General features: G+C 37.5%; 3 protein-coding genes across 3 annotated transcripts; 2 read left to right on the top strand and 1 right to left on the bottom strand.

The window, feature by feature from the left end:
* The first annotated feature begins 4343 nt into the window (after positions 1-4343).
* Positions 4344-10054, top strand: prr15la (proline rich 15 like a). Its single transcript, XM_053514957.1, has 2 exons — positions 4344-4585; positions 8759-10054. The coding sequence occupies exon 2, from the start codon at positions 8778-8780 to the stop codon at positions 9114-9116; it is 339 nt and encodes a 112-aa protein (XP_053370932.1). The 5' UTR covers positions 4344-4585; positions 8759-8777; the 3' UTR covers positions 9117-10054.
* Positions 10055-13626: 3572 nt separating this feature from the next.
* si:dkey-75a21.2 (uncharacterized protein LOC794385 homolog) lies at positions 13627-20028 on the top strand. Its single transcript, XM_053514586.1, has 7 exons — positions 13627-13779; positions 16015-16126; positions 16235-16435; positions 17736-17875; positions 17950-18216; positions 18730-18875; positions 18957-20028. Exons 1-7 carry the CDS (start codon positions 13775-13777, stop codon positions 19376-19378), a joined length of 1293 nt encoding a protein of 430 aa, XP_053370561.1. The 5' UTR covers positions 13627-13774; the 3' UTR covers positions 19379-20028.
* A 1208-nt stretch (positions 20029-21236) lies between these two features.
* si:dkey-110g7.8 (GTPase IMAP family member 8) lies at positions 21237-26960 on the bottom strand. The gene is made up of 4 exons (XM_053514585.1): positions 26816-26960; positions 24508-25221; positions 23111-23692; positions 21237-22350 (listed from the first exon to the last, which is right to left on the bottom strand). Exons 1-4 carry the CDS (start codon positions 26844-26846, stop codon positions 22298-22300), a joined length of 1380 nt encoding a protein of 459 aa, XP_053370560.1. The 5' UTR covers positions 26847-26960; the 3' UTR covers positions 21237-22297.
* Positions 26961-27348: the final 388 nt, after the last annotated feature.

Genomic DNA, 27348 nt, shown 5'->3' with positions numbered 1-27348 from the left:
TTGATAGGGTTGGGGTCAGGGCTCTGTGCGGGCCAGTCAAGTTCTTCCACAAACCATTTCTTTATAGTGCTTGCTTTGTGCACAGTTTTTTTTTGTTTGGGCCTTCCCCAAACTGTTGCCATAAAGTTGAAAGCATAGCATTGTCCAAAATGTCTTGGTATGCTGAACTAAACCAGGGGGCCTGATTAAAACACCTGAATTAAATAATTAACAGGGTTGGCTAAATACTCTTGTGCATCATGTGGCAATCAAAAGAGAGGTATATATATTTTTCATGTTGAAGTATGTATACATTTTGTTGGGCCCCTCTGTACTGTATGAATCTTTCACCTGCAGTGTAGCTGTAGTGTTACCTTTTATTTTTAATTTAATTTACAGCAGTGTTCACAAACTGGGGTTCATGAAGCATAGCCAATATATTGTGTTTTACATTTAGTTAGAACGAAGGAAGTTACAGCCAATTTAAATTTATTTTTTGTAATTTAATGTTATGTTTATTGTTCAGCTTTTATTGTTAATAAAATATTTGAGGTTTTTGAATTCAATTAAATTGAATTGAATAAGTAAACTTCAATGACTTCAAACTTCAACTCCAAAACAGTTAAAGATAATAATAATAATAATAATAATAATAATAATAATAATAATAATAATACTGTAAGCACTGTGGACCTAATAAATTGTCAAATAAATCACAGACCTTAATCAGTTTATATAAAGCTTTTAAATGCACAATACAACCTTTCTACGTACTACTAAAAATCTGAACATACAATTGAAGATAGGTTAGGAACCTTTCCAAAATATTTTACCAAAAAGAAAAAAGTAAGAGCCAAAGGCTAATAAAATAATTGGTTAAAAATATAGAGCTAATAATAATGAGCTCTTGGTATAGGCTTTCACAGGCAACTAACTTAGCTAAGATAAAACAGACAAAATTTTGCATTAAATATCTATTAATAGACTAGCATTTAAATGAAAAATATACACTATAAATAAATGTGAATTAAAGTAGCCAGCTAACACCAGGAAACACTTATATATTGCATACACATAAGATAACATAACCTTATTGACTGATGTAATTGGTAAAGAAAATAATATTCCTGCTTTTACTACACTATGCACTTACTAGAATTATTGCATTAAAATTATATTTAAGGTCCTTGTTTTACCATTAAAAACACTTTATGGCTTCTTTCTTACTGTATCTTAGGGAAAATTTGTTTTAAACTTGTTGACAAGTTTGCTATTTTATTTCCAGAGCCTGCTTAGTAAGGAAAGCAAAATAAAACTTTCTTTCGGCTGCTCAAAGCAAAATACTAGACAATTTTATGAAGATTCTTAATCCCAGACATAGTATTTTAAGTCACACAAAAGAGGACAACTAATCATCATATTAATATTAATAATTAAACTAAATATTACTTGTACATTAATCGCCTATCTTGTTTATTCTCCCTGTCAGTGTATTCTCAGTGCTATGAATTGAAGCAGAGAGAATTCTGTCCACCTTGGCCAAAGGCCTGAAAAGAGATGTATTGGGTTTCAGTTTGACAAATTGACCCGAGCAAACATAAGTGGTGAGAGGTTTGAAGCAGAGCCTCACGGAGTGGAAAATGGTAGGTCTCCACTTTCTTTGGTTTGGCTATATGATATCATGGTGAAGGACATGCATGCAAGATCCTATTCTTTTCCATTTTTGAAGGAGATGGAGAAAAGAGAGGTGATGGGGGAGAGGTGAGTGTTTGACAAGGAGAAGTGGTGATTGATGGACACCACCACTGTCAGTCCCTCCTCTGCCATGTTCAATACCAAGTACCTACTGAGATTGTGTGTGTGTGTGTGTGTGTGTGTGTGAGAGAGAGAGAGAGAGAGAGAGAGAGAGAGAGAGAGAGAGACATTTGTAAGTTTGTGAGAAGAACTGTGTAGAGAAAACATGAGTTTAGAGAAAGAAGAAGAAGAAGAAATTAAAATCTGGCACAATCTCCTTCCCTTTTAAATCATATACATTCAGTATCTTACATTTTTACCTCCAAGAATTTAACTTTCTGTTAGTATACAAAAATGCCACCTTGTGGCTAAAGAGAACATCATGCCAAGATCCGCTCATCTTTCACCTTATAGAAGAGGAACTTCTCTATGGTGTACAGCTCGGTGTGGCCACAAGGTGGCATACACACACTGACAATGCCTGTACTGATCTTTTCAGTGCTAATGGTGCTGAAAAGCTACATCATTTCTCATTTCATTTCCAAATGGAGTAATATACCAAAACAAGATTAACAACTTGGAAAAGGCAGATGTCTGAGCAGATAAAAAAGTTGCCTTTTATAGACCACATTTCCCCACCTTATTCTTTTCCTGGCCAGAAGCCGATTGCCAGCCCTTAGTGGCCAAGCTGCCTTCAGGCTGTGGCTGGCCGTGCAAATCAGCCAGAGAGATGATGAAACGTTTTAGACTTAGTTTGTCATTGCACTTATTCATTTGGCATATTCAAAGTAATTTCCAAGTAATCCAGAATTTGATTCAAGTGTCTAGTGGATTCATTGCCAAATGTGGCTTTGCGGCTTCTTTGGGATTTGAAGTAGCACAGCACTGAATTACTACCATATTACCACCCAGCTTCCAATCCTCAGCATTTATTCTGATCTTAGAATAAGAAATGTACAAACTAACAATGGCAAAGTGGTAAAGTTTTGTTTTATTTTATGTAACTGCTATTTTAAAAGGGTTAGGGAGAGGTACAAACAAAATGTGAATTGTTATGAATTGTTTTAAAAGTGTGAAACCATGCTTAAGCATCAGAGATGAAAAGTAATGTACTATATTTAAAAAAAAGCACATTCTGTTAAATATACAGTATTTTAACTGCATTTTTTATTTGTAAATTTGCACATTAGCCATGATCTGACTACTTAATTTCATCGGGCTAAATCCTTAATTAAATAATAATAATAATAATAATAATAATAATAATAATAATAATAATAATAATAATCCTATAAAAAGTCAAATAGATAAGATCTGTTAAGACCAGATTAGAAAAGCTCAGATCAGTAAGCTTTATTATCCCAAACAAAGTTTTTTTGCTTGTTGAATAATTAAAAGAATAAGATTCATTGTAACATGTGTATGTGTGCCCTTTGAAAGATTGGCATCCTGTCAAGGATGTATTCAGCCTCATGCCCCAAGTCTCCGGGAATAGGCTGCAGACCACTGTGAACCTGTACAAAGATGTAAAGATATTGCTTTTTACTGTGCATAATTTATAAATCAATGTTTTTTTTATCTGCTGTGGCATACAATTACAGGCTAAATAGTACTGTTCTTTTGAATAACGGAATGAAATCTTTAAAATAAATTTGTTTTAAAAGCAAAACATTTTGCAGCCCAAACTTGTGATGAGGATAATATTTAGCCAAATTTCATAGGTAGCAGATTGAAGCATTTTTGCCTTTGTCTATCAGCAATGAATAGTTCTGCTATCATTACAAATCACAGCTTTTTCTGAATTGTTAAACTGATCTGATTTGGTATCAAGATACTAACGTACTCCCTTAAATAGTTCTTTAGAGGTCCTCCCTTACTTTTACTTGAGTTCTTTTTTTTGCTTACAGTATTAGAGCTTTCTTTTAAAAGTGATGTCTCAGACTACTGCTTAGCATTAAAATTAATCACGCAGCAGTTTGCATATGGGCGCTGTGTGAGCTCGAGGGTCTGTTGGCCAAAGCTGACTACAACAAAAAAGACCCAATGCTTAATGAGTTCACTTTGACCACAGGTACTAACCGGGTCACTGGTCACTGACCAACTTTGCCCCATATGCACTCATGCCAGAGATGTGTGCCAGCACTGAAAGCTGTATCTTTCTGTGTGTTGAGCAGGTGGTGTGTGAATTAGAGACTGCCCTCTGCTGGAGAGTCCTAAGTTCTTCGTATAAAAGCCAACAACAGGATTGATCAAATATGGTGACTTATTGGATTTGGGAAATATAATCAGTGCGGTCGTAAGGACAGATGGAACTGATTTAGTGATTATAGTTCTATGTTAATTCAATGTGGATAAGTATGTGGACTGTTGAACACAAACCTGCACCAGTTTATATGGTATAAATTAAATTGATTAAATTAAACCTCCTTGTGCAAGTGGACTGACATGCTCAGTGTACTGGCACAGTTGTGACTCATTTCGTTTTTGTGTTGTTCTGTCTTCATTTGTTGTTATTATGACCTTATTTACTCAAGCACGAGGAGGAGGAGGGGCCTGTTTATGTCTATGATTGTGTGTGTGTGTGTGTGTGTGTGTGCGTGTGCACGGTACAGTGGGAGGAGTATGCACCTGTTAGTTAAGCTGCACCTGGTTGTCAGAGCGAAAAGTATACACGAAGCCTGATAAAGAATAAGGGAGACAGAGGGACAGAAAAAGGTGAGGAAAAAAGGGTTTCAGGTTATCAATACAGGGCAATGATCTTACTCGGTAGTTTGGACTGTAAACAGCATCGAGAGGACTAAACCAAAGGCCAGTAACCTCTGGAGGAAAGACAGCAACTACAGCCTCTGTGACGCACTTTTTACTCCCACAGGTGAGAGAAACTTTCTGCAAGCATCCATCATGAAGCCCATACAGCCCAAGATTATTACTCACTCCACTGTCCTTTTTGTATTTGCTATATTATATTCTTGATATTCTTTCAGTTAAAACTAAATTACCTTGATTTATAGGCCTAATATATAATGACGTCCTGTGACGACCTTTGCTCAAAAAGACACCTCAGTCACATATTAACCACCTAGAGTAAGTCTTTAACTTGAACTGACCAGCACAGAATACTGGAAGCCATCCCTCATGAAATACTTGTTCCAGGTCCACAAAATATAAGTCTCGAAATAATGACCAAGCAGAACTTCTTTTCAAAGTTAATTAGAATGACATCATTCATTAGTGTTAATGAATGACATAATGAAAACAGATCAGCGTGTGTGAAAAATGACAGCTCAAACAGTTCAGGCCTGTCAACACACTGCCCAGTGGATTTGGATGGGGAATAAAATCCAAAGCTAGATATACTTATTTGGAAATATATATTATTTTAAAATGTTCAGCTTAATAATGTATTATCTGCTTTGTTATGAACCACATTCTAAGTAAATTGCTTCAACTCTGTCATGAAGATAATTCTAGATTTGAATCAAATTACACAACTGTTCACTGATTCTTTGCAGGAAAAAAAACTCTAAACCCGTGTTTTAACCTGGAGTTTGATACACATCCAAAACCTAGCCAGAGATTCATATTCAAATAAGAGGTAAATCTCCTCTGTGCCATTATACTCGTCAAGATGACTCCTTTTGATCTCCTTTAAACACTAGCTTTTCAGTTCAATTCGGCACAATCTCTTTCTCCTGCCCCACAATTAGTAAATATTTAGAGTAGGTACAGTATATCTCTCCAGAGATAAGAAGTGCAGTGGAGAACAGAACAAAGCCTACATGTTTATAGCCTTAGTGCCTTTTTTTTCTAAAGCTTTAACATCTTTAGTGAACCTAGATTTAGATTTGTTCTTTTTGTTGAGGATTTTTAAATCTACTAATGTCTTTCCGGCTAACATGAACCCAGCTCTCATATCATTTTAAATCTCAGGCAGAAGTGAAAGGAAGGCTTGTACTATTGTACAGAAGCACTTTATCATCCTGTAGGAACTTTTTATATTACCAAAGACAAGTTTTTATGACAGCCCACATGTTAGAAATACAGAGACATTGTAGTTATACATTACATTTGGTGCACATGCTGTAAAGTTTATAGAGTAGAGAAGGATGGCTGAGCAGCCATGTTTCTTATTGGATTTGCATGATTAGCTAGATCAGAAAGCGTGATAAGAAGGAATAAAGCCATCGAAACTGGAGCACGGAAGCAATTGTCTCTTATCGTAATCTTTTATCAGAACAATTGAATGAAATCACAATTTCCCCATGTTTCACTGTCACGTTCCAAGTTCTTAATCCGAATTAGGCAACAGTAATCTTTACACCTGTCCATGCAACATAGACATTATTGTATTACAGACACCAAAACCTCACTTTTTATTTTTGTGCTGCACATATTGTACCAGCACAACTGAACTGCTGATCTGGCATGGCTTTATGCCTGCATTAATTTTGTATTAAAGGCCCTATTTGATCCAAGGTCAGCATTTATTTTACCGGGAAAACATACCCTCGAGGTTTGATTAGGAACAAGTCAGGTGTAGTGTATGGGGAGTTTTCTGTATACTGTATCATCTAATGTACATTATGTAGGCTTTGTTCCTTAATTTCTCAAAACCTTGAGCCTTGTTAGAAAAATTACAATACAACATTTTCAGTAGTTTTTCTATCGTTGGTCTAAATAATCAGTAAACTAATATATTCCACATTATGGTATTTCAGGCCAGGATTATATCATTTAATTTGGAAATCACAGTATCTATGATAAAGCCTATTTATACCTTCCTTTTGGATCACATTATCTTGTTTGTTAGTTGTTGTTGTTTTTTTTACCAGGATACAACGTCTATGTCATCCCATAACTATAGCATATTCAATATTGATAGTGTCATGTCATTATAATGTCATATTCATATTCACTAATGTCAACTTGTTATATAAAAATCCATATATATATTTTATTATTGAAATCAGCATCGTCCACAGGAAACTATGCAGCCTTAATAAACTGGGCTACTATGACATGATGGACTGTCTAAAATGAATAATTTAAGAACTGGAAAAATAATCTAAAAGAAAATGAAGAATTCAGGGATATTTTGACTAAACCAATCATGCTAATGTAAAAGAAAGAAGTAATAACTAAAAACCTGATAACAATCATGAAAATGTATGGAAATGTTGAAATGTCTAAGTGAAATATGAATGATGCAACCTTATGAAATGGATAATAAACACCACTGATTCACCAGTACCCAGGATTCACAGACACACTGTATGTGTAAACAAATTCACATGGACACTTCATTCCCTCTGGGAAAACAATCTCAGCAAAAACTCTCACGATTTTTTTTCTAAGATAATAACACAGACAACATGAAAAAAAAAACCATCAGAATATAAAAGCTAAAACAACTTGCTCCTGAGTTAAAAGAGATCCACCTTTGGTTTCTGTCTGTTCCCAAACCTGAAAGGCCAAAAGTCCAATCCTCCAGAGAGACCATGGACATTAGCATACAGTATGGAAATCACCACTCTGTTGCTGCGCAACCAACCATAGCAAGTCCACTCCTTTTCTTTGAACAGACACAGGTACAATACTGCAGCTTTATCTCTGTGTGTATGTGTGCGAGAGACAAGGTGTGTTTGCTTTTTTATGTTCTTTTATTATAGCCCTAACAAACTCCCTGGCAACAGGCTCTCTTCGCTAGTAACACGATTAACCACTGACCCAGCCTGGCCCCTGCTCTCGGAAACCTATTCACATAATAAGCAAGCAGAAGAAACCACTACAAAGGACAGGATGAGTTAGAGAATAGATCACACATACACCCAGTATTCAGCAATATTCAGTAACCCATCGGGACTGATTTAGTTTCTGTCTGCTTATCGTTCCCAGCTTTGCTACAGATACATGAGAATGAGAAGGATTGAGTCTCTGTTTTATCATTTTGGTAACATTATTAAGGGTCAGACATGACAGAAATTAGTGTACAATCAAATATATAGAAAACGACGGCACTATGCTCAGGTTAAAGTGCTAGGCTACAGTGGTACATATCATAGAACAGTAGCACACTTTACGGTACAGGTTACAATACAAGTCATCAAGCACCCATACTCCCAACAACCTATCTCGCATCAATCCATTTAGCACTCTGCTAGTATGTCGTCTGGCTTTACCATGTAACTATGAAATTCGAGTCCTGTAACTGGAGATCTACTGATAGCATAGCTCTGCCATATGGCACCGGTTGAATTGCAATGAAAAATTCAACAGCAACTTCAACCACATCAGTGTCAGCCTCTGAGATCTCGGTTTACACATGACAGCCTTGCAAGACATCCCGGTTTCCTTATAGCGACCTTGCATGAGCTGATTCTGGCTTTGATCTCAGTTAAGAGTTCATTGTCATTGCATATACTGCTGTTACTGTATAAATCACTGCTGCTAATACTGACCTAGTTTTTTTTTCCCCCCAAGTAATTTTTAAATATTTGCCCGCTTCGTATGCACTCTCCCTATCTGACAACAATTACCAGAGAGCTTCTTCTAAATCATGTGAAGCACATCTCATTCTTATCTTATTAAGTACTGCTCATGCTACATCACTCAATGGACATCAACATCCAATTTAATTTCATAATCCCTGAACTCACTGTGTGATTTAGGACCACTGCTGAAAATCTCACTCAAGATCCAAGGTAATATCTGATATGTGATGAGCAATTGTTTTTGCATCATTAAACACCTGAACCTATCATGCTCCAGTATGCAAATCCTGGCCATGTTACACCAGTTCACCTGTAGAAAAGAGGGCTGGATTTTTTGTAAACGTGGAAGTACTTTTCTGCCTTCCCCTCTAATTTACATTTTTTTGTGCAAGGAAACAACACATCATACAATTTATTATTGAAAAAAAAAAAGATTTTAAAAGCAATTTTTACATAACCATCACTTTCAGTCCAGGAGGGTAAACAAAAACAGCTCTGACTCCTTCTCTCTTTCTCTCTCTTCTCACTCTTCCACATTCTACTCTTCCCTACAGGGCTCATCTCTCCTTGGCCATGGCTACGGCTGAGCCGGCCCCTGCGTGGTGGAAACTGACCTTCCTCCGCAAGAAGAAATCTGAGGCCAAGGAGTTGTATGAAGTGCCTGCAGAGTACAGTAATAACACCGAGACACAACCAGGGATGAGCAGTACGCACGGAGCACCCGACGACAGTCAGTTCAATGCTCGCCTTGAACGCATTGTGGACAAAACAGCCACAAAAGGACGACATGTTAAAGTCTCCAACTCAGGGCGCTTCAAAGAGAAAAAGCGCATCCGGGCAACATTAGCTGAAAACCCGGAATTGTTCCCCAACCAAGACACTTGCAATGGGAACCAGAGCACAGGGAATTGAAGGGGATATGCAATAAAAAAATTATTTCAAGAGATTTTGAATGTTGGATTAATTAAGGCATCCACTAAAAAAAAAAAAAAAAAAAAAAAAAAAAAAAATGCTACTGTGTTGTAGGAGGGTGAAATTGGGTAGTCTTGATTACATTTGTCCAAAGTGTATAAAATGTGGTTGCTCTGAATAGTCCAATAAAATTGACACAGGTTTTATTATTTTAAAAAAAATCAATCAATACAGCATCCACACATCTGAAAATGTGTCTGTTGGTGCTAAGGTCCTCAGATTTAGTTCTGTTCAGTTTTGACCTTCAGCTGGTCCACCAAAGAAAGCTGGCTACTTTCTGACAAAGTGGTTTTTTTAAGAGTATGAAAGCAATATGTTTGAATTTTCTACTCTTGTTGATTCTTTGATGGTTATTTTTTTTCCAGTGGTATTGAGATTCCTGCAGTACCAGCCAGCAGCTGGAAATAAATTGCTATGAGTTTACTGAACAAGGGCTAACAAATCAGTTCATTCTCAGTGAGTTTTGACAGAATGTTTGACCTCTGGTCACTAACGATACAAGGTGGAGTATTTGCAGTTCAATCAGTGCACATAAACATGGAAAGAAAAATAAGAAGGTAGCACGGTGTAATTAGTCCTATTTGCTTCCATTTATTTTAGGTAGACTATACTGTGTGTTTTCCTTGTTTTTTTATATATTGTTTTTTATTTTTAAAGATTTGTAAAAAGTCCAGGTGTAATATCCTCAGTGCCTTGTGATTTCTTCTTATCCTGTACATTACCTGTCACTTTGCTTAATATCTTTTTGTGTTTTAAACTGTATTTGTTTACTGAACTATCCTATGAAATTTATTGAATTCTTTATATTCTTTTTACAGCAAACTAAGATTTTATTTGATTTGAGCATTTAAATATTTTAAAATAATATAAAATAATTTCCAAAGAAAAATGTTTTAATATAATATTTAATTAAAAAACAAACAAACAAAAACATTTTCCAGTGTGTTGTATTCCTTTGTAATCTCTCTCTCTCGTTCTCTCTCTCTCTCTCTCTCTCCCTCCCTCTCTCTCTCTGTTTATATCTACATTTTATCCTAGAACCAACAGGATATACACTTTAGGAAAAGAAAATTGTAAGATTTACAATATATAAATATATTATTAATAATAATATATTATAAATATTAAAAATAATTTTAATAATATATTAAAAATTTAGTATTCAAATATTTATACAAGTTTTTCTTTTCCTGAAGTGTGTATAAATTTTTTGGCTGATTTTGTATTAGTCATTTCTTTTATCTTAGAGCCAACAGGGGTAGTTGGTAGTAATACAGTCTGGCCACAAGAGGGCATGGTTGTATATGTATATCTTGTATTGATGACAAAAAGTCAATTTTCTTGTTTTTCTTTTTCGAAATTTTATGCCTGAAATATGCTAGTGTCTTAAAGAAGAAAAAAGCTTCTTTGATGGCATAACCTGTTCATTTAGTACATTTAGGAAGTCAACTAACTTTTATTGCCACATAACATTGATGAGCCTAGATGTGACTGTGACCAACTGACCCGATCATAACACTGCCTCACATTGGCCACTATGCATGATGGGTGCGTTGCTTCATGCACTTGACCTCGGTGTGATTATAGATTTCAGCCTTTCATTTGAAGCTCATGTAGATAATGTTACCAGGATAGCATTCTTTCACCTCAGAAATATTGCCAAGAAAAGAAATATATTGTCGCTAAACGATGCAGAAAAACTAGTTCATGCTTTTATCACCTCTAAATCAAATCAAAATTAAAATTTTATTTGTCACATACACAGTCATACACAGTACGAGGTGTAGTGAAATGCTTACATGACTGCCAGTGACCTTAAAAAATAAAAGCTTAAACATAAGAGATAAATATGAATAAAAGAAATACGTTAGAAGATAAAATTAACTAATAAAACGTACTGTACAAGTAAAATATACTGTAATAAAAGAAATTTGGTAGAAAATGAAATTAACTAGTAAAATATACTGCACAAAGTAAAATTAAATATACTATACAAATAAGAACAAATATCAATATAATAATATAGAAATATAAAAAGAAGAAAATTGAAATTTGTCCAAATCAGAAATGTAGAAATTACTGAGGTGTGCAAATATGCATAAAAGTGACTTCTTAAAGTGACTTGTTATTAAAGTGATTTGTGCAGTGGTCCATAAATAAAAAAAATGAATATATAGTGCAAAAGTGTGCATGAATGTGACCATGGTGGGCATGAATGCCCAGTCAGTGTTGGATGTAAAAAGATGATGTTAGTCCTGTGTGGTGTTTTGGTTGAGAGACCTTATCGCCTGCGGGAAGAAGCTCCTCCTCAGTCTCTCTGTGTTGGCCTTCAGGGAGCGGAATCGCTTTCCTGACCGCAACAGAGAGAACAGGCCGCTGGCTGAGGTCCTTCACTAGATCGAGTGCAGGTCAGGGAGCTCGGTCCGGATGATTCGTTCAGCTGAACGCACCACCCTCTGTAGAGCTTGCCTGTCCTGCGTGGTGCTGTTTCCAAACCTCTAGGTTGGACTATTGTAATGCCCTACTGTCTGGTTGTTCAACTAGGTGCATAAACAAGCTTCAGCTAGTCCAGAATGCAGCAGTGAGAGTCCTCACTAGAACCAGAAGATACGAGCACATTACACCTATTTTATCTTCACTTCATTGGCTCTCTGTGAAATTTCGCATTGATTTTAATATACTACTTTTGGCATATAAAGCATTAAATGGTCTCGCACCGCAGTATCTGAGTGAACTGCTAGTGTTTTACGATTCGCCACGCCCACTTCAAACAAAGGATGCAGGCTGCTTATCAGTACCGCGTATTATGAAAACTAAAGCTGGGGGCAGAGCTTTTTCTACAAAGCCCCAAAGTTATGGAATAGTTTTCCAAATAATGTTCGGGACTCAGACACAGTCTCAGTCTTTAAGTCCAGGATAAAAAACTATTTATTTAATCAAGCCTTTTTATCAATAGATTTGCCTTAGGTAAAGGAGTAGATCTGGGGGACTCATGGACGTAGAGTATTATGGTGAACTGGTATTTTTAGATGCTGCCCTCCCCACTCTCATTGAGTACTCAGTACCCGGAGGAAATCCACCAAGCACAGGGAGAACATGAAAACTCCATGCACACAGAGACGGGAATTGAGCCTGGAGGTGCAAGGTGACAGTGCTATCCACTACACCACCGTGCCGCCTCACTATTAAACATATTCTACATAATTCTACTGCCACTACACAGTTCAGTACTATCCTTCCAGGTTTTAATAATGCTATGGATGATTCTTAGCATGGATGATTCCAATAATTCCATGGCAAAAAGTTTAGCCTAAAGCAGTGACTTCTTTTTTTTTAGCCAGGCAGTGTATATTAGGTGATATCAAAAAGTTTTGAGATTAGTTTTGTAATATGCCAACAGATGGCAGCACAAGGCTAAATGCACAGTCACAGAGATCATCGAATTTCATAAGTCAGTGTGCCGAAAGACATAGTTCTGTGTACATCAAGAGCTGTGCATCAGGTGCTATTCTGACCATGCACGTCATCATGTATGCAATTTCATCATGGGCAGCAAGTTAGAACAAAGATCAAACATGAAATTCTGCATGCATCTTTGCCACAGAGACGTTTAACATAATTCGGCAAGTTTACAGTAGTGCTGCAATAGTCGTTCGAAGTGTTTTGAGTGGTATGCGGCCTTCAAGAGCAGAAGAATATCACTGGAAGACAATGAGAGATCAGAAGGACCTTTAACGAGCTCAGTCCCTAAAAATTTCAAACCCATTTAGCAGCTTGTGCACAATGATCATGAGGGAACAATCCACAACATCGCTTCCATTGTCGGTGCGTGCCACATGGTCGTGTTGCTGCCAAGTTCGACCCTAGGCTGCTGACCTAAGAGCAGAAGGAACATCACGTTGAAGTGCCAAGATGTCCATCAGCATGCCGTGGATGACCAGTCCTTCATGTTAAGGATCATTAATGGTGACAAAACTTAAATGTACAGGTACGACCCTGAGACGAAACAACAGTCTTTACAAGAGCAAGAGCCACTCCGCAACCAAAAAAGGTGAGGCAGGTCCGCAGCCCAGCAAAGTGCATCTGTTTCAACATTTGCTGCATTGAAAATTTGTTTCCAGGGTCCAGACCATCAATGGTGAATTTTACTGCCGTCTGATGAATGACGTACAGCTATAACGATCTAAATTGTGGTGCGTGAACCTTAAAACTTTTTAAAACCTTCTCATTTATGATCCGAATTCAACTGTCAGGATCCCTGCACTGTTTAAGTTTCGTATTCAGAAAATACTAAACTCCAGCTAAAACTATTCGAAGTCTTTACTTGTTTCTGCTTTTTTTTTTTTTTTTACCCTATTATAACGTATATCGCGGGATTATGCGAGATAACGTGTACGTACGTGAGCGTGCTGAAATCTTTGCGCATGCGTATTTAGGCAACTTTCCTCTCCGTCAGCTATTTTTGTTACGCCGGTGAGGTTTGTGTGTGCAGCCAGGCGGAATGGCCGTTTGAGTGCTAACAGCTTTAGCTAAAAACAACACAACTCGAGTTGAGGACATCAGTTGATAACACTAGCGCACTATACATACAAAGCAAGATGGTGTACGTATACTTTAATGTTTACTGTATTATTTTGGGTTTAAAAGTGTAAAAAAATATTTAATATTATTAAGGTTAATGTTATTTAGCCGAGTAGCAGGCCTTAGTTAGCTAGCAGTTTAGCTAACTTGCCTGTCTCTGTTGTCTGATTTTTAATACCTCCTATATATTTTTTCATACCAAGACTTTTCATATTATAATTCTCATTTATCACAAACGTGCAAAGTAACATTTTATTAATCACTTGTTAAAGTTAATTGTTTGTAATGTCACCATGTTAGCAAGCTAGCTCAGTTAGCCGGATTTGAACCCGCGCTTCCGTTCTGAATCTGTCTCTTTTTTTTTATTTGACTTTATGTACACTTACAAGTGGTTCTTGTGTCTGTCTGTGCTGTATCATGTAACTTAACATTGGTATATTTAAATGACAGTGGCTAAAGAAACTTCTGAATGAGTTTTTAGAGACTGCATTGGGATGTAAAGTTGACCACTTTGTGTTTGCCTTTATGGTCGCTATCGCCCGAGTACCCAAAGTACACAAACCTGGGGACCTTATTTCCCTCAGCATAGCCAAATTCTTTAACAGTCCACTTAGCTGGAACTTTCATTACTCTAATGCTTTCCTTTACCTGGAATTTAAACCTCAATGAAAAACAACAAACCGCATTGGTTGTGAAACAGAAATTGGTTGTTTCTCAAATGCTTTACTCAGTAATACATACCTAAAACCAAGCATTATGTGAACACTATAAAAATATTCCCTATATCCAAAAAATGGCCTGTTTCCAAACATGTAGCTGGGGATGTCTTTTTAGACGGTGTCCAAAGGGACATGGAAGAGGTTGAAAATGCAGATGAAAATTTTTGCAAAATAACACAACTTTAGCCAAAATTTTTGCAAGATCTTGGTAAACACGACCCTTGACCAGATTTGACAGTACAACCTGATCAGCTAAAGAAGCATTATTGTTAATCAAGCATGAAGCATTCGTAATGGATTTTGCAGTATCCAATCTATACTGGTTTGGATCGCTTCCATGGTGTTAAACTCATTACGGTAAATCAGAAATTGCAAAATGCCCATCCAACACAATGCCCAAGATCTTAGAGAAATTTCTCCAGAAAATAACTTTAAGAAATTTTTTTAAAAGGTTTAGTATACAAATTTTATTACTGAGCAATATTTCACTTAAACATACAACTTTTGTTGTATTGCACTTACTTATCGTCTGTACCGCATGAGGCAGGGTACACCTTGGACAGGGCACTTACATACACATTATGGGCAATTTAGGAATGCCAGCTAGCCTAATCTGCATGCCTTTGGACTGTGGGAGGAAATCGGAGCACTCGGAGGAAACCCACCAAGTATGGGGAGAATATGCAAACTCCATGCACACAGAGGTGGAAATCGGACCCTGGAGGGGACAGTGCTAACTGCTATAACTATGTAATTAAAAATACTACAGGGTATTGTTTTTGATCTTGTGTCAAAATTAAATGTAAATCTCTGAGCATTTTTGCCTTTTGGCCCTGGGGTCAGTTCTGTGAACACTTGACCCCTAATTCTGGTACATTTTGATAAGAACACTATCATTCCATGCCCAAGTCTGCTGGAAAATTTTACCACAGAACGGAAGTAGATTGCTGTTTAGAAGTGACGTTTTCAGTGCCGTCTGTCTCCTCAGAAATGTGTGTAGCAGTATGTGGCAAACTCATCTTTTGATTTGCACAAACATACCTACGTAGGTACGCGTGCCAGAGTGGTAGATTCTTCTGAAATATCAATGACAATAGCAGTATTGTCACTTTACTTCATTTTTGGTTCTTCTCTTATGTTTAATGGTGGCTTGCAAATCAAGTAAGTGCGTACAGCCACCTCGTGTGTGTGTGTGTGTGTGTGTGGATGTAAAAACGCAATTGGACTTGAAAACGGAGAGCAAAATTGTGAATGCTGGCCAGGGGAGGTTTTTAAGGGAAGCAGTCGTTTTTGGGCACAGTACAAATCAATCGTGCCTAATGTAAAAACGGCCTTAATTTCATTGATATTCACTTTCATCTGTCTGTGGGAATCCTGCAACATTGAAATGCAGTCATTGTTCAATCATAGTTCTAACCTGTACTCGGGTGTGTTTTCCGATCAGAAGGAAGATCATGAAGAGGTCAGTTCATATTAACTGGTACTGTTTGAAAAAAAGTATTCAATTGTGATAAAAATTTCATGTGTCTCCTTCACAGGCTGGAACGCCAAAACCCTGCCTCAGGCAAACTTAAACCTCGTATGTCAAATAAGGAACGTTTTCACTGCGTAAATCCAGAGATTAACCTCGCACTGTACCCAGCATTAAAAGTAAGTCCTACTTACTACCATGTTATTTTTGTAAAATTGTAGAGAAAGTTTGACTGAACACAAGATTGCATGTTAAATGTAGCTAATTTTTTTTTTTTTTTTTTTTAGGAATGGCTTCCCTATAATCATGAATATCACATCTGTGACTATAAGACCATAAGGCAGACTCAGGACCATATAGATTTTTCTGCCACTCTGAGAATGGCCATATCTACTATTGAAGATGTGCAGCAGTGGGTGAAAGACTCGTCAATCACCTGGAGGATTGATCGAACCAGACCACCTAAGGGACAAAGAGTTATTTTTAAGGTGTGTTTGTTAAAATGCTAGGGGTAGTGCTGGCCTGCAAAGCCATAAAGCCATCTCGATAATTACTGTGTTGTAGTTTTTCTTAATTATAATAAGCTAAGGCTATTCAAATTTTAGAAATTAGTCTCTGATTTCCTATCGAAACTACTGAAATAGTCGGCCTAGTTAAACCGTGCCATTCAGACTGCATGCCAATTTGCACATCCACTTGGGGATGTGCACTGAACCTGAACAATAGAGCATCTTTGGATAGACCTTTAAATGGTTGTTCACTGATGCTGCTAATCCAACCTGGTTGAGCTTGAATGATTTTTCCCAAGACAAATGGTAGAAACTTCCAAACGAAGATTGTAGGTTTTTTCGCAGACAGACTTAAGGCTGTCGTTGTCAAAGAAACATTAACCAAGTGCGAAGTGATTAGTGTAAACACTTATGCAATTCATATTACATATACTTATGTAGTTTAACAAACTAACAAAGCTCTCCAAAAACCAGTTTTTATTTTGCCATTGTGTAGTGTTGTGTGGAGAATGATGGCACATTACGTTTATTTTCAGATGAGTGTGAAACATAAAATGTAAAACTTGTCAGTCTAAAATCTGTCACACTGTATCACTATACCACTCGGCTCACTCTCCACCAGTGCCAAAATACTATAGTTTAATGCAACTAATTAGCTCTGTTATATAAAAAACAAAAATAGTGAGTTGTAAATGTACAGTAAATGTGGTCTAAAATGTGTTTGAGTGCATTAAATATGTGCAAGAAACACCGTTCTTCTGTTGATGAAAGATGATAAACCTATAATGAGGTCATAAAAGGGGGAACAAAAATAGGCTTGTTCCTTTTTTTCCCCCCCTTAAAGATGGCAGATTGCAGCCTGTTTCATGAGTAAGACTTTCCACTGAGCACAGGTAACAAATAATAATTCCTTTTGGATTTGTATAATGTTTACTATATTGTGTGGATAAGTAATATGTTCTGATTGTATTTTTAAACAGTTATAAACAATTTTATTTATTCTGCATTATTTTGAATGATGTACCCTAAATGTTTTTTTGCAATTAACATTCATTAAATATAGAAACATTTAGCATTTTGGCTGCATCACCCAGCTTTCCCTGGGAGACTATGTCATATGAGTGTTATATTTGCTGACTAGTCACAATAACATGAAATTGTCATATTATGTAACGTGTTCTGTTTTCAAAATCTGACCTTGTAACAGTGACTGGTATTTATGTTTACATTAACTGTATGTTGTATTTTATTTTTTTAATATTATAAATGTGTTACTCAGGTGGACTACAGATGTCATCACAACACAAAACCAAGGAACACCATGGAACCATCTGGAAGACGGACCAAAAACACAAACTGCCCTGCGAAGATGAGCATAACTCTCCATCGGCCACCGGGAAGCAATGGAAGGCAGTGTCGGTATGTGTTTCAGCATTAAACCCCCAATTAATACACCCCCCTGCTGTACACCTTATAATTTTATGTCTTCTTAGGAGCACGGATCCTCACATGCCAGCTTTTCCGACACTTGTGCACATCATCAATGAGCACAATCACAACTTGCACGTACCGGATGCATTGAGGTACAAGGACGTAGGACCAGAAGCCATACAGAAGTTAAAGAAGCTGTTTGAAGCAGGTCATTCACCATCCACAGCCCTGGACATTTTAAAATATGACCTTCAGCTTGAACTTGGAGAGCATTATGCATATGCATCGGCTGACCGCTCCATCTGCCCTGACATTCAGTTCTGCTACAGGTAAATATTTTAAACTGGTAATAGCTTGCATCTACCTTTTTCCAGCAATATTTTTCTAAGTAGATTACATAAGAATGCTGGTTTGTTAATGATTGTGAATAGCTGGACCTCTGCATACAAATTTAATTCATTCAGGATGCGGGTTTGTGTTGCAGTGTGAATTTCCCATACGAAATAATGTAAATGCAGATCTGCTTCAGTGCAACTTGGCCAGCATTCGGTTCTTGCATTTATATGCTAAAAATTCTTCATATGCTAATGCAAATTTCTTGCAAAATTTCTGTTCTTGATGCTAACATTTGTAAGGGAGGGCATTTCTATGCTGAGGTTCCACTCTAATTCCTTAAGGTTTGAAAGTGCTGGCAGTTTCTTATGCCATTTGTTGTTTTATAGTGACGTATAGGTCTGTGTACTGCTTCTATAGCTTTGTTACGTTTTTTTTAATAGCTAAAATATTACATGTTTGGTAACAAGAGATTATTAATTCTGTGTGTTAATGTTACCACTTAACAGACTGTACCATCAAGTTTCTAAGTCTCTCAGAGAAGCCAGTCCATCCTCCTCCATTCTTCCCACTCAAGACCCAACCACAACCTGGATAGCAGCTGATCCGACCGGACAAACGTGCATCATGGAACACGAGATTGTCACCACAGAAGGTCGGATATTTAAGCAAGTATACCTGGATAGTTATGGCTTAACTTTTTAGGTTTAATTAATCAAGCTGTTTTCATTTTCAGTTTCAGAGGAAGACAATCCCACAGACAAGCTGAAGTCATGCCTATCTGATTTGTGTGATATCATCGAGAAGCAGCCAAGTGTGTGGTCTGCAACACAGGACTTTATCAAGGGAATCGAGCGGGTCCAGCACAACCCTGTGAAGCTCGCGTCAGCCATGCATGCGTTTGGTCGCTATAGCTGTCTCCTAATGAAGAAAAAGGCTAAAACGATTCGATGGGGTGCTCAGTGTGCTGGACTTGCATTACAGCAGCCTACAGCAGGGACCAGGAGGAAGCCCAAGCTTGGCGGGAGACGCCGGCTGACAGTGGGCAGACAGAGCAAGACAACTTCAGGGCCAGACCATGAGTACAGCCAGCCGGAAAAAAGACAGAGAAGCTCAGGGCCACATGGCTTTACACATGGAATGGCAAAAACCAAATAACTAATTAGCTTTAATAAATTAGTTTTAATAGCAGTTGTGGCTCATTACCCCTTTGCCTGACAGGAGATAGACATGAGTGAATGTTAGGTGGTATGAGTCTTTTTTTTTTTTTTTTTTTTTTTTTTTTTAATACAGACATGTAAAATGGCCTTGGTCTCTGATCCATTTTGCAAACCTATTTTCTCCATTCTTCGAGTTATTCCCAAAATATTCTAAATCTGCACTTACATTGTATATCATAATTCTTTGAGACGTAGCAGAATGACTCGACTCTCATTGTCTAGTCTAACAGCTAACTTCACATTTGAGTTGCACTATAGATGGCTTGTTGACACCTGCATACATCAATATAGGAATTTGTCTTTGCTCTGTACAAGACGTTTCCATTCCAGCATTCAGGCTAATGCTGTTTAAAAGGAAATAAGCCTCACTACCTGCTTTCGTCTTGCCTTCTACAATTGTGATACTCCAGAAGCTTCACCTTTTCTCACTGTGGGATGGATGGTCACTTGCGCTAAAATTAAGTTGTGTGTGCGCCAAGCGAAACTTGGCCCGCGTTACTAACAGCTTTGGTTAATAATGAAAATATGGCACATGAGGTGAATGTAACATATGCTGTAAATGGAAAATAAAATTTTAAGAGATATTAATTTTGTTTAATTTATTAACATTAGGCAGCATGGTGGCATAATAGTTAGCGCTGTTGCCTTGCCCCTCCATGGTCTGGGTTCGATTCCTGCCTCGTGGTCTATGTGCATGAAGTTTACATGTTCTCCCCATGCTTGGTGGGTTGGCATGCAGATTAGGCCAACTGGTGTTCCCAAATTGTCCGTAGTGTGCGAGTATGATGCGATTGATTGGGACTTAATCCAGGGTGTAACTCGTGCCCCAAGTCTCCTGGGAAAGGCTTCAGGCCCCCCGTGACCCTGTATACAGAATAAAGCAGTATAGAATGAGTAAGTCATTAACATTAACTTTACTTTTGATTTGATGAAAGGTTGAAAGTTATTTGTTCTTTTTGTTTAATTGTACCTTCTGACAAATTTGCTGCTAAAGAAAAATCTTTAATTGTACACCTGCTTGAACCTATCATTATCCTTGCTAAGTTATGAGCTTGTGTATAATTAATTTTGTTTGTCTACACGAGTGGATAATGGCTGAAATTAAATTTGTCAATTCGCCAGTTGTATATGATTGCCTGCTCATGGTGAAAAGCGAGCCTCTCCAAACGATCATGATCTGTTTGGATGCTGGGCATGTTCCAATATTTGTGATCGTTGGTAGAACAACTGGATCAAAATGAAAGGCACAGTGTTCTGAACTGTTTAACACTAAGATGTAAGGATCAGGAACTGAAAGATGAAATTTTGATTTATTATTTAATATTCATATTTTGATTTCAATTAAAAATGTCTGTGCAGCAAAAATAGAAGAAGCAGTGCAATGTACTTTTGGAAGGTAGTGTGTTGACAATGTCCAATAATTTATTATAAATTATAATTTATTATAAATTCCTTTTTTTTTATTCATTAAACTGAAATCTATCTAAAGTAGATTTGACATCCACAGCTGCCAAAAAAGGTATTAGAATGATTTAATATAAATATTGCTGCTGGAACTACTATCCGAGCTGCTGTTACAGTAAGCTAAGCTAAAATTGTTTCAATCATATAAGAGCAGCCAAAAGTGCTGTGCTAAAAGCAGCGTTATATTTGCTACGGATTCTTGGCACGGGAGAACATGCAATCTCCACCACGTCGACCCAAGGTGGGAATCGAACCCGGACCCTGGAGGTGCCACGCCTCAGTTCTGTCCCATACCAAATTTATGGAAAAAAACGCGAAGAATAGAATTTGAGTTGTTTAAAAGTTGAGCTTTATTTCTTTCAAAAAATTGTACGTGCAAAATATGCAGTAGCAAAATTTAACTAGATTTGACACAAAATAAGTGCTTTATTTATGATTGCTGGGAGGCACACAATGCCCTGATATTGAGTATAATGCTACTGTACAGTGGTCACCAAAGTATTAGGACAATATATGCCATGTATTAGTTCTCCCTGTGCACAAAACAGGTCATGCCACTAATCAGTTCTAGCTGATTTGGCTAAAGAGTTGTGCCCATTAAAATTAGCTTTCATTTATGAAGCAAGGTTAGTCACCTCTGCAAATGTATAGCTAAAGTGAATTGTGAATTTATGTGGCAAATTTCCATACATGAGCAGGGGAGTACTATAGTGTTTATTTTTTACTTTTTTTAAAAACTCTGTGCTGAGCCGGATCCAGCAGGTTTTGAAGAATATTGATTGTTGAATATCAATTTTCATTGCATAAAATAAAATATTCATATCTTAATGGTCATTATTTTAAAACTTTGTCATTTAAACATTGAATTTCACTTGTTCAATTACTTTTGGCCACCACTGTTTGTCAAAGGAGCATTTTTTTTTTCACCAAAATATCCTTTTAACACTACTGTAGGTGAATAACATTTCATAGACTAAAATAGCAGACAGTGCAATATTCATGTCACAAAATACATTAAGACCTTTCCATTAAGAATGTATAGCAATGGTAATGATGTAGCTTGTCAGTAAACTGCCCAAACATGCATCTTGTTTTATGATTACAGACACTTAGGATACAGAAAAATAAAGCATTTTGGATAATTAGTAATGATGGTATTCTTTAAAAAATTTTGTGCATACCTCACTTATTTTAATTCAAGTAGCTTCACTTTGGCCATTTTATTTACCCTGTCTTTACATTCACATTATTTTTGTCTACTTTTGAGTAATTGCAGCAAATATGCTAACCATATTCATGATGAAAAATAACTCCAGCTTGAATATGAAAGTGAACCATTGTGTAGTGTGTAGTATGTAAAGATTTGTTGTAACAGGGCTCCAAATTTGGTTTTTCACTGCAGAATGCATTTCTCACATGATGCTTCGTCGTCCTGTTCTTCATGCACTGCAAAATAGGGAATAAAATGCAGCTGTATGCAGACAAATCAAACTGCAACAGAAATGCATCAAAGATAATAGTGAAATAAAAAGGTGAAAAATAGTTTTCCTCTGTTCTCCTGCTAATTGCATGGTTTAGACAAGATTCCCCACAATTAGACTATTTAATGACCTTGAGCCAGAAGAAGAAACAGGGATGACGGTTGTTTACAAGGTTACAAAAATGTTCCTGACAAATTATTTAGTACAATTGGCCACATAACAACTAAGCCGAAGGTGGTAGCAAAGCAAAACATGGGTTTCAGAAGTTTCTCCATTACAAAGCACTGAGACTGGAGACTCATTCTATGAATGTTACATGACTCTATCCCCACAAAAATGTCACTGTAGTATTTTTTTTTTTTTACTTTAATTGCAATAAACGGGTTTGATAGCATATTTTAAATCACAAATTATACCAAACAATGTTTTACATAAAATTGTTATTCAAATGGGGTGACCCAAAAAATGGAAGGGTGGCAGTGAAGGCAATAAAAATATGCATCATTGTTATGGAAAAGAAATATATATATTTAAAAAAAAAATTACACCTTCAGATTTGTTTTGAGCAACTTTTATAAATTGTTTAAAATTTCCCAATTTAAATTGGGCAGTGAAAGATGGCATGCCAAAGACTTTTTTTATTAGATACTTACCATTTTGGTGCATTACCCATCTACTAAACCCTTGTTCACACTACGAGAAATATATTATTTAAACATACTCACATTTAACAGGTAAGAATGGCTGTTCTTCATTCTGTGCCACCATTTCCTCCACTTTTAGCAGAAGCTCACCCACCTGTTCTTGACCTCTCTTTGCATTTGTGCTATCAAGAACATGATAATAGTTCAAGCAGTGCTCCATCAGACTCAGCAATTGCCCACCATCCCTTTGGAGCTGCTCCTCGATTGGTGTGCAGCCCAGCCAATCACCACAAGAGAACAATACCATGGTATGGAGCAAGGCATCCTCACCAAACATCTCCAGGTGGCTCTCAAGAGCTCGTCTCTTCCTGGAAGTAAGAGTGGAGATAACAGGAATGACCAGCAGGAGTGCATGTGGGCCGGGGTGAAGGAGCCCTGCCCCTCGTTTGATTTCTTTTTTGACATGACGAGGTGTGCGATGGACAGAAAACCAGTCCCACCCTGGTGTGTCCACTATTGTCACACGACGTCCATTAACATGAGCCTGACGGCGCAAGGAGACTTCAGTATGACAACCTGATTCAAACTTGCGTCCACCCAAGATCATGTTTCCTGCTGAACTTTTGCCTGAACCTTGCCATCCCACTAACAATATGCGCAACTCTGAGAACGAGAGATAGAGGGACAGAAAGAAGGACATTTTAAAAAAATTAATTTACAAAACACAAAACAGTCAAATATAGGCATTAATACAATTTCACCTTCAAAATTTGGCCACAGCTCTTGTTAGCAACATTAGTCCCATAGTTTTACTACAAAACCTAAGACGAAGGTGTTTCTGCGTGGAGCAGAAAAGTCAGGTCATCCCAAATTCTGCTCCTGATGATAACACAGATTAGAAGCAAAGGGAACTGGTATACTTTTCTGTCTGCATCAAGGAATCAACTAAGGAGATTACTGAAATTACTGGAATTGGGTTAAGAACTCTATAGCACATTAATAAGAAGGATAGTGGTGAACTTTGTGGAAGGAATGTAGTTGGGAAAAACAATCTTTGGTGCATCAGGGTAAAAAGGAAAGCACATACACCTATGATGCATAGTGCCCACTGTACAGTACAAGCCTCTGGAGGCAGTGTTATGATCTGGGGTTGCTTCAGTTGGTCTTATCTTGGCTCAGAAACATTATGTTGCGATAGAATGAAGTTAGCTGACAACCTGAATCTACTGAATGACCAGATTATCACATCAATGTATTTTTTCCTTCCCTAATAGTACGGACATATTTCAGGACTTAAACTATGAAAGAGTGGTTCTGGGAGCATAAGAAACCATTTTTCGGTGGAGAATGGCCAATAGCACTTAGCAGCCAGTAACTCTCAAGTGAAAGGAGGTAGGAGCTGGGTGGCGGGGGAGAATTGGCAGATATTGAAAAAAAAAGACAGCACTGGGCTTCCAGCATAAAGGTGAAGGTCTCACCTCGTGGTGGTGATCTAAACATTGGCGATGTCACCTCTGTATCACCTGTGATCATTTGCTCTCCCACCTCTCCTTGCAACATCCATTCTCTTGAAGGTGTGTCAATCATTTCATCCATTGCAAAGAAGGATCCTTCATTCTCCTGCAACATCTCTTCAACCTTTTGCAGGAGCTCATTAACCTGTGTGCTGTTGTCAGTGCAAGTGTTGTCCAGAGCATGGTATCGGTTCCCACATTTTTCCACCAGTCCCTGAAGAGCATTTCCTCCTTCTGTGATAAACTCTTCTACACCATTGCCCCAAAGTCTGTCTGCTCTGGTGAATAATACTACAGAGAATTTCCATACATCTGTCCCAGCTGCTTCCACACGATCCACCATGCCCTTCCTGTGGTGTTCAGTAAATGGCTGTCCGATTGGCACCACCAGCAGCACAGCATGGATGCCCGGATAACACAGGTGCCTGATGTGGGCCACTGTGGAGTTCTGGCTGTCCAGCTTTTCTTCTGCTGCTTCTCTATCATCCATAGTCCACCCAGGAGTGTCCACCACATTAATGAGCCTGCTTCCAAATGTCTTTGTGCAGAGAATGGGCTCTTCGGTATGTGCCATATCCTGTACCTCCTTTTGGTCAGTAATGGTGATGCAGGATGCGGTCTTGCCAGATCCGCAATATCCCAGTAAAAGCATACGTCTATTTGGCAAACAGTGTGACTCTAAAAAAAAGAAAGGGAAAAGGAAAGAACAAAAGGGAGTGAGAGTTCGTACACTATATTAAACAAATACATCATTCTAAACAACTGAGTGTTTGTGTCAACATTTTGGAGATGGCCCACATGTGGATGTTTTGGTCAGGTGTACACATATTGCCATATTTCCAAACCCCCCCCCAACAATCCTTTCCAGCATTTAATATATTTTTTGTTTCTTAGTTTTCCAAGAATATTTGTGGAGAAATTTTGGCCCACTCTTCTTTGCAATATTGTTTTCATTTATTCACATCGGAGGGTTTTCGAGCATGAGTGTCCTATTTTAGGTCATGTCACAGCATTTCAAATGGATTTAAGTCCAAACTTTAACTAGGCCACTCCAAAACTCTTTTTTTTTTCCCAGCAGTGGACTTGAACTCTCTATAAACTCTCCCATGGATCCTATTTTTGCCCAGTCTCTTTCTTAGTGTTGAATCATGAATACTGACCTTAACTGAGGCAAGTGAGCCTGCAGTTTTTTAATGGTTGTTATGGGTTGTTTATAAGCTAATGGATAGACTCTGTGAAATGTTGGTAAGCTGACCACTGAGATCTTTTAGCCTGCTTCACTGTGTCAGAGAGGTTTTATTTAAGGTCCTGGGTGTGGCAAGTAAAAGTTAACTTAGCTTTCCAAAAATGGGAAAAGCTTATTTCCCTTATTTAATGGAATCATCATTTAAAAAACAATGACTAAAGAATATTTTCTCAGATTATATTTGTGTAATATTAAATTTTGTCTGATGATCTGAATCATTTGAGTGTGACAAATTTGCAATCATTCTAAACAACGGACTGCTTGTGCCAACAGTTTGGAGATGGCCCACATGTGGGTGTTTTGTTCAGATGCACACATATTTCCATATTTCCAAGAACCCCATAACAATCCCTTACAGCATTTAATATATTTTTGGTTTGTAAGTTTTCCAAGAATAACATATGGTTTTCAGCTGCACATAAAATAGGTGAATCAGCAAATGGGGCAAGTAGTAACAGGTAACAGGGCACATGTTGTTCTGTATTCACACTAAACATTGGCACGGCCACTTTAAGGCAAACATTACTACCATTTGTCATTTCCTAAAATAATGCAATCTCACTAGGCTCTCTAAGGCAGATGGGCTGGTTTGAGAATTTAACAATGTTTTAGAACAGAAGGGGGGGGGGGTACATTTGGGTTGTTGACCTATAGTGAACAATGAAAGGATATCAGACCTACTGATCTAGATAAAAAAAACAAAAAAAACTCAACAGTACAGTCTCAGAAAAAGGTTTCTCAAAAGTTCTTAAAGGGTTAACGATTTAAACATTTTTAAATGTGGTTTAATAAAAACACATTTAGTAGAGGGAACCTTTTGTTGTCAGTTTCCCCCAGTGAGATACAGGAAAAAAAATAAAAAACCTTTACAATGCTAATACCTCACTGTAGCAAAACGTTATCCCTCCTCTGAGATACAGCATGCCGGACAACCCCATGAGGCAGAGGAAGTGCACACAGGCAGTGCCAGGTGTGTGTGAGACATGCGCACATATTGAGGAGGATAATGTTTATGTAGCCACTTACCAGGATTCATGCCGAAAGGAACCGTAGCCATCTTGTGCTGAACTGCTGTTTCTCTGTGTCCCCCTCCTACCCCCTTTCTGTCTCCCTTTGCATTCTCCTCTTTCACTTCACCAGTATCTCCGCCCCATGTTCTGTAGAACACGCTCTGTGGAGGAGATCACATGGTACTGACTAGATAAAGGGACAGGCTGATAATAATACAAGGAGTGAAAGGAAAGAAATACAGTCATGTGGCACAAATTTTTCTTGCTTTCAACAAAGCAACTTTAATAACTGGCTGTTTACTTGCTGCCTAATTTATCCCACCCTTTGACAAGTGCCATTGTAATGTATGTGTTACAATGTAACTAACAAAAAAAAAAAAACTATTGTCATGAGACATTCAATGTTTTTCACTTCACTTGTCAGTGGTCTTGATGTTATGCTGAGTAGTGTATATAGCTCTACGATGTGAGAAACAATGTTGTAGGCACCAGCTACATGCATAAGCTGATATGACGTGGACTTTTGTAAAGCGCCACTAAAATTCAGAT

The sequence above is a fragment of the Clarias gariepinus genome, chromosome 16 (assembly GCF_024256425.1).
Source record: "Clarias gariepinus isolate MV-2021 ecotype Netherlands chromosome 16, CGAR_prim_01v2, whole genome shotgun sequence".
NCBI classification, from domain to species: Eukaryota; Metazoa; Chordata; class Actinopteri; order Siluriformes; family Clariidae; genus Clarias; species Clarias gariepinus.
Note: the sequence above shows the minus strand (reverse complement) of the source record. Positions and strands in the feature narration are given on the sequence as shown.